The sequence below is a fragment of the Salvelinus namaycush genome, chromosome 26 (assembly GCF_016432855.1).
Source record: "Salvelinus namaycush isolate Seneca chromosome 26, SaNama_1.0, whole genome shotgun sequence".
Classification (NCBI taxonomy): Eukaryota; Metazoa; Chordata; class Actinopteri; order Salmoniformes; family Salmonidae; genus Salvelinus; species Salvelinus namaycush.
This window is the reverse complement of record NC_052332.1, coordinates 23,203,628-23,216,623: the sequence shown is the minus strand read 5'-3', so window position 1 is coordinate 23,216,623 and position 12,996 is coordinate 23,203,628. Positions and strand designations below refer to the sequence as shown.

At 43.5% G+C, this 12,996-nt stretch overlaps 1 protein-coding gene across 1 annotated transcript in view; it reads left to right on the top strand.

The window, feature by feature from the left end:
* Nucleotides 1–12,940, top strand: part of arrdc1b (arrestin domain containing 1b) — a 50,516-nt gene extending 37,576 nt beyond the window's left edge. Inside the window, exons 3-8 of the mRNA XM_038964666.1 lie at nucleotides 5,405–5,455; nucleotides 7,988–8,142; nucleotides 10,000–10,182; nucleotides 11,475–11,651; nucleotides 12,226–12,691; nucleotides 12,873–12,940. Coding sequence (XP_038820594.1) covers nucleotides 5,405–5,455; nucleotides 7,988–8,142; nucleotides 10,000–10,182; nucleotides 11,475–11,651; nucleotides 12,226–12,691; nucleotides 12,873–12,940 — 1,100 coding nt within the window. The remainder of the gene's footprint in view (nucleotides 1–5,404; nucleotides 5,456–7,987; nucleotides 8,143–9,999; nucleotides 10,183–11,474; nucleotides 11,652–12,225; nucleotides 12,692–12,872) is intronic.
* The last annotated feature ends 56 nt before the right edge of the window (nucleotides 12,941–12,996 follow it).

Sequence of the window (12,996 nt, the reverse complement as noted above, 5' to 3'; positions counted from 1 at the left end):
GACAGATTATTTCACTTATAATTCACTGTATCACAAATCCAGTGGGACAGAAGTTTACATACACTCAGTTGTCCTTGCCTTTAAACAGCTTGGAAAATTCCAGAAAATTATGTAATGGCTTTAGAAGCTTCTGATTAACATCATTTGAGTCAATTGGAGATGCACCTGTGGATGTATTTCAAGGCCTACCTTCAAACTCAGTGCCTCTTTGCTTGACCTCATGGGAAAATCAAAAGAATTAGCCAAGACCTCAGAAAAAAATGGTGGACCTTCACAAGTCTGGTTCATCCTTGGGAGCAATTTCCAAACGCCTGAAGGTACCACGTTCATCTGTACAAACAATAGTACGCAAGTATAAACACCATGGGACCACGCAGCCGCCATACCGCTCAGGAAGGAGACGCGTTCTGTCTCCTAGAGATGAACGTACTTTTGTGCGAAAAGTGCAAATCAATCCCAGAACAACAGCAAAGGACCTTGTGAAGATGCTGGAGGAAACAGGTGCAAAAGTATCTATATCCACAGTAAAACTAGTCCTGTATCGACATAACCTGAAAGGCCGCTCAGCAAGGAATAAGCCACTGCTCCAAAACCACCATAAAAAAGCCGAGCTACGGTTTGCAACTGCACATGGGGACAAAGATCGTACTTTTTGGAGAAATGTGCTCTGGTCTGATGAAACAAAAATAGAAGTGTTTGGCCATAATGTTTGGAGGGTAAAGGGGGAGGCTTGCAAGCCGAAGAACACCATCCCAACCGTGAAGTACGGGGTTGGCAATGTCATGTTGTGGGGGTGCTTTGCTGCAGGAAGGACTGGTGCACTTCATAAAATAGATGGCATCATGAGGGAGGAAAACTATGTGGATATATTGAAGCAACATCTCAAGACATCAGTCAGGAAGTTAAAGCTTGGTCGCAAATGGGTCTTCCAAATGGACAATGACCCCAAGCATACTTCCAAAGTTGTAGCAAAATGGCTTAAGGACAACAAAGTCAAGGTATTGGAGTGGCCATCACAAAGCCCTGACCTCAACCCAATAGAAAATTTGTGAGCAGAACTGAAAAAGCGTTTGCAAGTAAGGAGGCCTACAAACCTGACTCAATTACATCAGCTCTGTCAGGAGGAATGGGCCAAAATTCACCCAACTTATTGTGGGAAGCTTGTGGAAGGCTACCCAAAATGTTTGACCCAAGTTAAACAATTTAAAGGCAATGCTATCAAATACTAATTGAGTGTATGTAAACTTCTGACCCACTGGGAATGTGATGAAAGAAATAAAAGCTGAAATACGTCATTCTCTTTACTATTATTCTGACATTTCCCATTCTTAAAATGAAGTGGTGATCCTAACTGACCTAAGGTAGGACATTTTTACTAGGATTAAATGTCGGGATTTGTGAAAAACTGAGTTTAAATCTATTTGGCTAAGGTGTATGTAAACTTCCGACTTCAACTGTGTATATATATATATATATATATATATATATATATATATATGACATTCTCTTGTTACCTCTCATTCACAGGTGTCCATCTCAATAAACCTGGGCGTACCTGGAACTACCACCACTCTCGTTGTCGGACAGTCAGAGAATGCATTTGGCATCATTGCTGCAAGGATGAGAATTTTTGATGGACACACAGACTCAGTTCTTTGTGTGCACTGTGTTTTAATTTAGATTAGCTTGAACTACACCACAAGTAGAAGAAAGCCAGTCAAATCTGTGGCACACAGCTCTTCTGTACTTTGTCAGCGCAAATAGAATGCATTCAAACACCTTGTGTTGAGATGAAGCAATGCTTTTTCAGCACACAAATAAACCTTTATTATTGCTTCTGAAAGTAAAGCACAGTACAAAAGTCTCTGCTGAGAACAGACATGTAAACAAGTGTCTATGGAATAAAATGTGTCAGTATAGTTACAAATATTTCTGAATATACATATTTCTTAACAGTAGTACAACAGTGGCTGCTATGAACAGACATGTAAACAACAAAAGGGTGAAATATGAAGTGTCAAGAGTGTAGATACAAATATTTATGAGCCATATAAATATTTCGGAACAATAGTAAAACAGTGTCTTATGAACAGACATGTGAGACACACAACATTGCGAACAAGACATGCTCGGAGATCTTGAGATATGTCTTCAATCAATGCCTTTGTGAGTGATGTCTGCAGCTGTTTTCTCCCTTCTTCTCACACCCCTGCTACAGAACTACTGCTGCTGCTCTGTGGCATAGGTGGAGTAGGTCTTGGAGGTGGGCCCAGGATAGAGCTTCCCAGGTCCAGCATGGAGATGTTTCTAATTCCGCACTGCAACTCAGTGCGGGAGATGGGCTGGGAGCCGACCACCAGTCAGTACTGGGGGTAGAGGTAGTGCATGGGGCCGGTGAACAGGCTGTGCTGGGGCGCAGAGAACAAAACCAGGTGCTGTCTCCATTCACTGGTGTTTGTGTCTTGAAAATAAAAAAGTAGAGGGCTATTTAGTACACATCCAAAACATTAATGAACGTCAAAAATCATTAACCGAGACTACAATAGACTATATTAATGTACAATATTATATAGAGCCCTTATTGCATGGAACTTCCTTCCATCTCATATTGCTCAAATAAACAGCAAACCTGGTTTAAAAGAAAGGTAAAGCAACACCTCGCGGCACAACATCTCTCCCCTATTTGACCTAGATAGTTTGTGTGTATGTATTGATATGTAGGCTACGTGTGCCTTTTTAAAAGTGTATGTAGTTCTGTCCTTGAGCTGTTCTTGTCTAATGATGTTCTGTATTATGTTTCATGCTTTGTGTGGACCCCAGGAGAGTAGCTTCTGCTTTTGCAACAGCTAATGGGGATCCTAATAAAATACCAATGTTGCAAAATTTTGAGCAGAGTTGAGTAGGCCTGGCCTAGCTACACATCTCTGCTCAAACGTTTGCAACATTTTGCCTAACTGGACCTTGCTACCGAACTTTGACTTTGTTACCAATTTGGGAAGCTTATGATTTTCTTTCTATGACAAAATGATGTTTGATCAAAAGTTTTAAAGATCTTTAGTTTAGTTAGTTGACTTGCTTTCCCTGCACGAGTATGCTGCTAGGCTAGCTAGCAATTAGCCAGCCAAGTAGATAGCGCTAGCTATTGTTAGCAAAGCATGGCTACTCTTTTCGTTGACTACAATAGAAAATACAACAACATACACCATCCTTTGGTGAGACGGCATGTTGCTTTCAGTCTTCCCATGCTAAATGTGCCAAACAAGCCAGCAGCAACATTTCTGGAGTAGCGTATCCACCGGCATCTCCACTGCGACCCTTGTTTCTTTTCTTTGCCTTGACGAACTTGTCGCAAACCCTACTCCACTTTTTCAAACAAGTGGTTGGGTTGGCCCCAGCGTCTCCACAATCTCCCTCCATGAATTGGCATTTACATGCTGGTATTTATATAATGAATGACTAGAATCGTACTGGTGAAGGTACTTTTGTACCTCCTCAGTCAATCAATGCTCGAAGTTGTCATTCGCCATGTTGAATCCACACTGAGTTTCGGGCTGAATCGTCAAGAAGCGGAAACTCATGTCACCCCTACGGTTGACCAATCATGGACGAAGGGGCGTAGAATTCGGCTTCCAAACTTCGGCTGGCCCTTGAGAAAAAATGCTGTGTGCCCAAACAGTCGACAAAATCCTAACGAAACTCCAAAACTAACAAAAACATCACAAAATGTCATCATAATATATGTCGAACTGTACCAAACTGGGGGTGAAAAGATCTTTATAATACAACTGCTCTATATTGTTGCATAGCTAGAAAGCTGTACGCGTTTTCAACTGTCTTGAACTGCAGTAGACGGCTCTGTCTCTCACCTAGAGCTCATTTGAAATACAGCCCCATCAACTTTTTTAAAGTTTCACTGTACTGTACTTTCTCTCAGCGGCATGTGGAGACTGGATCTCTACAGAGTTGAGTGAAAAAGAGAGAGCGAGAGAAGGTGGAAGAATGTGGCTACTACACCCTTGCCTTTTCTTGCAAAGAGATGCTTCCTCTAACAGTAAACAAGTGATGTAAATGAAAACGTGGAAATCCCTGAGCGCTTCCCCTTTAGGAAATGGAGACAAACGGAAAACACATTGACGTCTTGATGCAGTGAACGAACACTGCTATCTGAACAATTTTAATTGGACTGTCGGCTTATGAGGGAATTAATGGCCAGAGAGGCTTTAATGTCTACAAGGTTTTCTATATTATGAAACCTACAGTATCTCTTGGTTTATCGCCTCCATTGGCACAATGTCCTTTTAAAGCCACATTATGAGTGAAATATGAGTGTATTCCCACAAAACTTTCAAAAACTGAAGTTGTATTATCAGAAGTGAAATGATGTCTCTGGAACTGCAGTTGAACAATGTTGTTGGTTTATCACATAAACCTCACTCAGTGGGAAAGTACACACTTAAATAAAATAAAAAGGGTTCCAAAAGGTTTCTGAGGCTGTCCCCATAGTATAACCCTTTTTGTTTCCAGGTAGAACCTGTTTTGGTTCCAGGTATAACTCTTTTGGGTTCCATGAGGTTATTTAAAGGGTTATCCTATGGGGACAGGCAAAGAACCCTTTTTGGTTCTAGATAGCACTTTTTTTAAAAGATTGTAGGTGAACCCTCAGCCCTGCAGGTGTGGTGCTTAACCTAGGGATCTCCATGGTTACCCACTGAGCTGTTCATACACACACACATCGTACTTGCACACCTTTGTGCTGAAATGTCACAGTGGGCTGATCTATAAAAGCAGAGTGAAAAACATAGTTCCTTATTGTACACCATTGTGAGAGCTGTTGAATATTTAGGGCTCGATTCTATCAGATCTGCGGTTGTTTTGGTGATGTCGGAGGTGGAACTGCATTAGAGCTGTCAAATGCACAAGCGGCTCCTGGCATTATACCTAAAGCAGACATTGCCATTGACTACACAGTATCGCATTAAGAGAAATCCCATGCAGCCTTGTTTACAAGTTCAAACACTGCATATGAGATGTAATCTACACCTCAATTAGGCTGATAGAAATCCTCATTATTTAGTTGAATGATTTTTTATTTGAGTGTCATTATTTCTATATATCCTACACTTTCCTGTTCTGAACTTCTAACGTGAGTGGGACACTTTTGGCTTTGTGGCAATGACCACGCGAGCAGCCGCTCTGATTTGACAGCTCTAATGCAGTTACACCTCCGACACCGCCAAAACACCAGCGTTGCGGGTGTCAGATATCGCCTGTTAACGCTTGATCTGATTGAATCAAGGCCTTAGACTGGCCACTAGTCTACCTTGCGCTCTGTGTCTGTACATGTCTGTCTGTCTAAATGTGATTTTGCCTGTCTATCTGACCAAGCTATCTCTATCTCTTACAGGTACCCTGGCAGCTGGCGAGCACAGTTTCCCTTTCCAATTTGTCATCCCAGGTAAGTTTGGGATACGTCTGGAAAACCTGTTGAACTGCATTCCTCCATGTCAACCACATTGAGGTCCATATCAATATTTTTGTCAGTACACTACAGCTGAACTGTTGGTGACTTTTTGAAGGAATCTTGTTTTCAGGTATAACCACTGATAGTGTGAAGTTTCTGAATAGGCACAGTGTGTGTTGCTTTTGTAGTATTGCTTAGGGCCCTTGGCTCTTTGTCTGACAATGAAACAATTGGACTGGATATAATATAGCATTATGAATGGTATAAGAACGTTCAGTACAGTTTGTTCAGGTAAATAAAGAAATGCCTTTTCATATCAGAAGTAGGGTACACTATTGAAACTAATGTCTCTACACTTGTGCTACATGCACTTTAATCGTAACTGCCTCAGTCAGCCAGCCCCCCTTGTGTCAGCCAACATCTCCTGTCTAAGTGGGTGATATATGTCAAAGTAGGCCATGTTAGTCACCCCTGGTCAAGGACTAACACAAAGGCCAAGCAAACAAGTGCCAGTAGCCTAGAGACGTATCATGTCCCTACAGACACTCCTTTGTGTCGTAACACATGACATGTAGAATGCTATTCCTTGTTTTCTCCGGAATGCTTTTGACTGGACTGTGAACTCGAGTACATGCAGGTGTGAGGGCACAGACAGTGCAGTGGTTGTCTGTCTATTAGGCCACACTGTCTATATATAGTCCTTTAGTCCCGTGGTGCTGTCACTATTTAATTGCTCCTTGTGGGCCCCCTGCAATCACCCTGCTGCCCTCCCTTCTCCACGTCCCTCCTTCCCCCGTCGTCAACAGAACGGCAACAGAATACATGATAATTACAGAGCTGATGATTGAATCATCCAGGCACTTAATTGAGCCGCGTGGCCCAGTGGCAGTGCCCCCTGCTGGTTGTCAGGTCAGGGGCTGACAGGGGAGGCTTTAAAATCCACATTTAATAGCGCCTCCAAATGGGATGCTACATTAAAACTGGTGTTCGTACTGTGAAGATTGTTGAATGTACTTAAACACTTAAAGTAAAGACTTGAAAAAAGGAGCCCTTGGTTCTGTGGAGGAGGCTGGAGAAGAGGAGCAAGTGGTAGAAGAGGCCAGCCAGCCACTCTTTCCTTAGGGAGATGTGGCTGGCCTGGTGCTGTGTTCCCTCTGGCCAGGAGCCTGTCTGTGTCTGTTCTGCCAAGCCTTCTGCACCCAGACTGCTGCTACTCACTAATCCTTTTTGACAGCAGGCAATTCCCCTGTGAAGCACCCGCTGCTGACATGATCATTTAACCTTTTACTGCAGTGGGCTAAATCAGGGTAGTCTTAAACAAATCTACTTTGGGAAAAAAAGTATACACCTAACACTTATGGTTATGGGCTTAAAAAAAAGAAGACACCTATACCATGTCAGATATAGAGTTGAAATGTATTACATTTTTAGTTTGCAGCCCAATATTACACTTTATATACACCACAGAAGACTGAAATATAACAAAACCGTTTGACATAGAAACACCAGATTTTTGGCAGGTTTTTTATATTAATAACATTCCACCCGTGAGGCCACTAGAGGATGATTTGGTCATTTGTCTGCAGGAAAGGGCTACAAGAGGAGGAGGGCTGAATTGGAATTGATAATATTGAGAATGTGAGAGACTGAATTGTGTGTTCTGTATGCATCTCTGTCCTTCATAAGTCTTCCATTTTGCGTTATCTATTTATTCCAATGATTCATAGGAAAATCCTATAATGTATTTCGTTAAAAGCATGACATTGGACACAATACATTCCAATTTGAATGTATCAGCACCTGTCGTGCTTTATGAGCTGAATACAGGAGATGGATATTCAGTATGAACATTTCTTTAACCCAGTATGACATTTGTAAATGTATTCAGATTTCAGATAACATGTTTTCCAAGGTCTTTCTCTGAGACTCTGATCCATCCTCTCATCTCTATCTCTTTTTGTACTAAGCTTCATCCTACCATTCTCCATTTCCTCTCTCCGTCCAACCTCTCAGAATTGTTATTTTTGTCTTTCTCTTCTTCAGTATCCGTTCCTCCATCTCTCCTCCTCTATCCTCTGTCCTTTCGGAAGTCTGTAAATAAACTCTGTCCTCCCCCTGTCCTGTTAGGAGGGGATTTGTGCAGATCAGACAGATAGGCACAGACACTTAGTGACAGCGCTGCTAGGAGCCCTGAGTATCTGTCCCCCTGTCCTGATCTATCTGCTTCCCACTGCTCAGACCAAGCACTGACTAGCCCTCCTCTGATAAAGTACACACACTGACCAGCCACCATTTTAGACTGCCACCCTGTTTTGGTCAGAATCTCGTATTCCCATTTATAGGTTTCACCTGCAGACAGCAGAGGCTTTATGAAAGAAATGAAACAGCTGTGGTCTATGTTGCTGCTGTAGCAGTTGATATTGTGAAATTATTTATGTCCAAGAGTTACATTTAGTATACAATCTTAAACTCTCTGTGGTCAATCTCGCTCTGTCTAATAACTGTGTTTGTCTCTGTCCAACTCAGTGGCTGCCCCAACCTCCTTTGAAGGGCCCTTTGGGAAAATTGTTTACCGTGTGAGAGTCGTCATAGACACACCGCGCTTCTCCAAGGACTACAAGTCCCAGAAGCCCTTCTACCTACTCAACCTGCTCAACCTCAATCAAGTGCCCGACATTGAGGTAAAGACCACCAGTCACCAATGTCTCAGCACTGTCTCACTGTCTGAACTTGTGTTATTATGCAGTCATTTCAATGAAAATATACATGAAATTAGTTGCAAAATGAATAGGAAATATAGTCAAGACGTTGACAAGGTTATAAATAATGATTTTTAATTGAAATAATAATTGTGTCCTTTAAAACTTTGCTTTCGTCAAAGAATCCTCCATTTGCAGCAATTACCGCCTTGCAGACCTTTGGCATTCTAGTTGTCAATTTGTTGAGGTAATCTGAAGAGACTTCGCCCCATGCTTCCTGAAGTTGGATTGGCTTGATGGGCACTTCTTACGTACCGTACGGTCAAGCTGCTCCCACAATAGCTCAATAGGGTTGAGATCCGATGTCTGTGCTGGCCACTCCATTATAGACAGAATACCAGCTGACTGCTTCTTCCCTAAATAGTTCTTGCATAGTTTGGAGCTGTGCTTTGGGTCATTGTCCTGTTGTAGAAGGAAATTGGCTCCAATTAAGCGCCGTCCACAGGGTATGGCATGGCGTTGCAAAATGGAGTGATAGCCTTCCTTCTTCAAAATCCCTTTTACCCTGTACAAATCTCCCACTTTACCACCACCAAAGCACCCCAGACCATCACATTGCTTCCACCATGCTTGACAGATGGCGTCAAGCACTCCTCCTGCATCTTTTCATTTTTCTGCGTCTCACGAATGTTCTTCTTTGTGATCCGAACACCTCAAACTTAGATTTGTCTGTCCATAACACTTTTTTCCAATCTTCCTCTGTCCAGTGTCTGTGTTATTTTGCCCATCTTAATCTTTTCTTTTTATTGGCCAGTCTGAGATATGGCTTTTTCTTTGCAACTCTGCCTAGAAGGCCAGCATCCCGGAGTCGCCTCTTCACTGTTGACGTTGAGACTGGTATTTTGTGGGTACTATTTAATGAAGCTGCCAGTTGAGGACTTGTGAGGCGTCTGTTTCTCAAACTAGACACTCAAATGTACTTGTCCTCTTGCTCAGTTGTGCACCGGGGCCTCCCACTCCTCTTTCTATTCTGGTTAGAGAGTTTGCGCTGTTCTGTAAAGGGAGTAGTACACAGCCTTGTACGAGATCTTCAGTTTCTTGGCAATTTCTCACATTGAATAGCCTTAATTTCTCAGAACAAGAACAGACTGCCGAGTTTCTTTGTAAGTTCTTTGTTTCTGGCCATTTTGAGCCTGTAATCGAACCCACAAATGCTGATGCTCCAGATACTCAACTAGTCTAAAGAAGGCCAGTTTTATTGCTTCTTTAATCAAAACAACAGTTTTCAGCTGTGCTAACATAATTGCAAAAGGGTTTTATAATGATCAATTAAACTTTTAAAAGAATACACTTGGATTAGCTAACACAATGTGCCATTGGAACACAGGAGTGATGTAGGTATTCCATTAAAAATCAACCGTTTCCAGCTACAACAGTCATTTACAACATGAACAATGTTTTTTTTTATCCATATTTTAATGGATTAAAAAAAATGCTTTTCTTTCAAAAACAAGGACACTTCTAAGTGACCCCAAACTTTTGAACGGTGGTGTGTATATATAGTACTTGGCTATAGACTGTGTACTGGAACAGTATATATTTCTGAAGAGAACAGTGGACTGACTACCTGTAGAGTGCCCACTTATTTGATCATGCCTTATTTTGTTTGATAGTTATGGGATTTGATTTCTGCACGATGAGCGCAATAAAACCACTTTCTCATCCATAATTAAAGATTACAAGAGGTCTTCCCCCCAGCTCTTATTTCTGTTACTACGCTCTGTTCATCTGTCCCTCAGAACTGGTTGTTTTACCCTTCCTATGACTGCTTCTCCCCAGCAACCCAGTTATGCTGTGATCACTAAGAGATTCAGCTATCTCCTGGTGAAGACGGGCACCCTCATGCTGAAGGCTTGCAGTGACCTGAGGGGATACACACCAGGCCAGATCATCAGACTAGCCACTGAGATCCACAACAAGTCAGGCAAGGACACGGGCTGCGTGCTGGCCAGTCTCATACAGGTACCACACGACCACGGTCTCACGGTTTCATGTTGCTACTAGTGTAACTTCTGATCAAATGCTGATACACTATATATACTAAAGTATGTGGACATCCCTTCAAATTACTGGATTCGGCTATTTCAACCACACTGTTGCTTGACAGTTGTATAAAATTTTGCACACAGCCATGCAATTTCCATAGACAAACATTGGCAGTAGAATGACCTTACTGGAGAGCTCAGTGACTTTCAATGTGGCACTGTCTTCCAACAAGTCAGTATATCAAATTTCTGCCCTGCTGGAGCTGCCCCGGTCAACTGTAAGTGCTGTTATTGTGAAGTGGAAATGTCTAGGAGCAACAATGGGTCAGCCGCGAAGTAGTAGATCACACAAGTTCACAGAGCAGAACCGCCGAATGCTGAAGCGTGTAGCGCGTAAAATTTGTCTGTCCTCTGTTGCAACACTCACTACTGAGTTCCAAACTGCCTCTGGAAGCAACGTCAGCTTAAGAACTGTTCGTCAGAAACTTAATGAAATGGGTTTACATAGCCGAGCAGCCGCACACAAGCCTAAGATCACCATGCGCAATGCCAAGCGTCGTCTGGAGTGGTGTTAAGCTCACCGTCATTGGACTCTGGAGCAGTGGAAATGCGTTCCCTGGAGTGATGAATCACGCTTCACCATCCGGCAGTCCGACAGACGAATCTGGGTTTGGCGGATGCCAGGAGAACACTACCTGCCCGAATGCATATTGCCAACTGTTAAGTTTGGTGGAGGAGGAATAATGGTCTGAGGCTGTTTTTCATGGTTCGGGCTAGGCCCCTTAGTTCCAGTGAAGGAAAATTGTAATGCTACAGCATACAATTACATTCTAGACTATTCTGTGCTTCCAACTTTGTGGCAATAGTCTGGGGAAGGCCCTTTCCTGTTTCATCATGACAATGCCCCCGTGCACTAAGTGAGGTCCACGCAGAAGTGGTTTGTCGAGATTGGTGTGGAAGAACTTGACTGGCCTGCCCAGAGCCCTGACCTCAACCCCATCAAACACTTTTGGAACACCTTTGTGTGCCTGATCTCGCTCTTGTGGCTGAATGGAAGTACCTTCAGCAATGTTCCAACATCGAGTGGAAAGCCTTCCCAGAAAAGTGAAGGCTGTTATAGCAGCAAAGGTGCAGCTGTACACATACTTTTGAGTATTTTTAGTGTAAATATTTGATCTGTAGTGTTTGTCTGTATTGTTTACTCTAGGCTGTATGTTTGTTGGATGTAGATCTTGTCTCTGATACCCCTCCTCCTTTTCTCTTGCTCAGAAAGTGACTTATAAGACCAAACGAGCTTTGTATGACCTGCGGACCATAGCAGAGGTAGAGGGGGCGGGAGTGAAGGCGGGGAAACACGCTGAGTGGCGAGAGCAGATCATCGTACCGCCCCTCCCCCAGTCTGCCCTGGCCGGCTGCAGCCTCATAGAGATTGACTACTTCATCCAGGTTAATAACATCCTCAATCGAGTGCTCTGATGGGCATCCGCCCGAGTACAGCATGTTGTTCACAGGTGGTATTTCAGAGTTTTAGCAGTTGTACAGTGTTCATTCTATAGCGTTCAGGTGGGCCCTTCGCGCTTCAGAAAACAAAGGCAAGGAGGGGTGCTCAACAACAATGACAAAAATCATGAGAGTTGCTTACCAAGAAAAACTTCCAAAAGGACTAATTAGAGGTTAAAACGTCCTTTTGGAAGTTTTTCTTGGTAAGCCATTCTCATACTCTTCATTCTGTAGTTATAGTTGCAATATGAACCAGACAATGTTCCTCATACAGTATCATACTGTAGTAATCCTCTCATTAACCCAATGCACCTGCCATGTAGTATGCTGTAAGTCATTCATGCTCAGTTTCAGAGGTCTCTTTTGAGTTCAGGGATTATAACTATTGTAATCTGAACAGATCAGATGTCTTGGTCGTCATACAGTATGGCAAAGCCATTTGTGTCAGTGCTGTACTTAAAGGATCACCTGGGATGACAGGATATTTAACATTAACATTGTGTCTTTGTGATCGCTGCAGGTATCACTAAAATCCCCTGAGACGGTTGTCACTTTACCCATCTACATCGGGAACATCGCTGTCAACTTGACCCCGTCACGAGCTAGGCCTTCAACCCCAGCCCCAACACCCATCAGCCCTAACACCGGCCTGGAAGGGGTTACCCCCAGCGCACCCCCAGCTGAGGAGGACCTGGAGGAGGAGTTGGGTGCAGGGGGTTCAGTCAGCGAGGAGATCCCCACTAAGAGCCACTCCCAGCAGGACCAATCTGGCCAGCCCCCCACCATGTCCCCCAGTGCATTTAGCTACGCTCCCGGTGCAGCTTTCCCACCCAGCCAGCGACGTGCCGACGACACCTCTGCGCCTCTGTTCTGTGTGTCCACTGGGTCCACCATCCCTTTCTTCACAGAGGGAAACGTCACCCCAGTACCCACGTCCTGTCCTCTCATACTCCCCCCTGAGTACAGCACCTGGGACTACCCACATGGTGAGTTACCCCTGCCTAATACAGCACTATTACATAGTTAGTCACCACTTGCTGCTCCTACACACAGTTTAACCTGTCTGGAGTTGATTCTGTAAATCACTTCTGTGTCATTATGATGATAAATGAACAATGGCCTACTATTAGTCGGTCTGTTTCTCTGGTTTGTATGTGGATCTTACAGAACCCCCTCCCACCTATGAGGAGAGCTGCAGCAGCAACAACTCCAGCTTCAACAACAGCAGGCCGTAGAGGAGAGGGGACTGAGCATAATGCAGCTCAAAACTGCAATTACACTCCCTACAGGA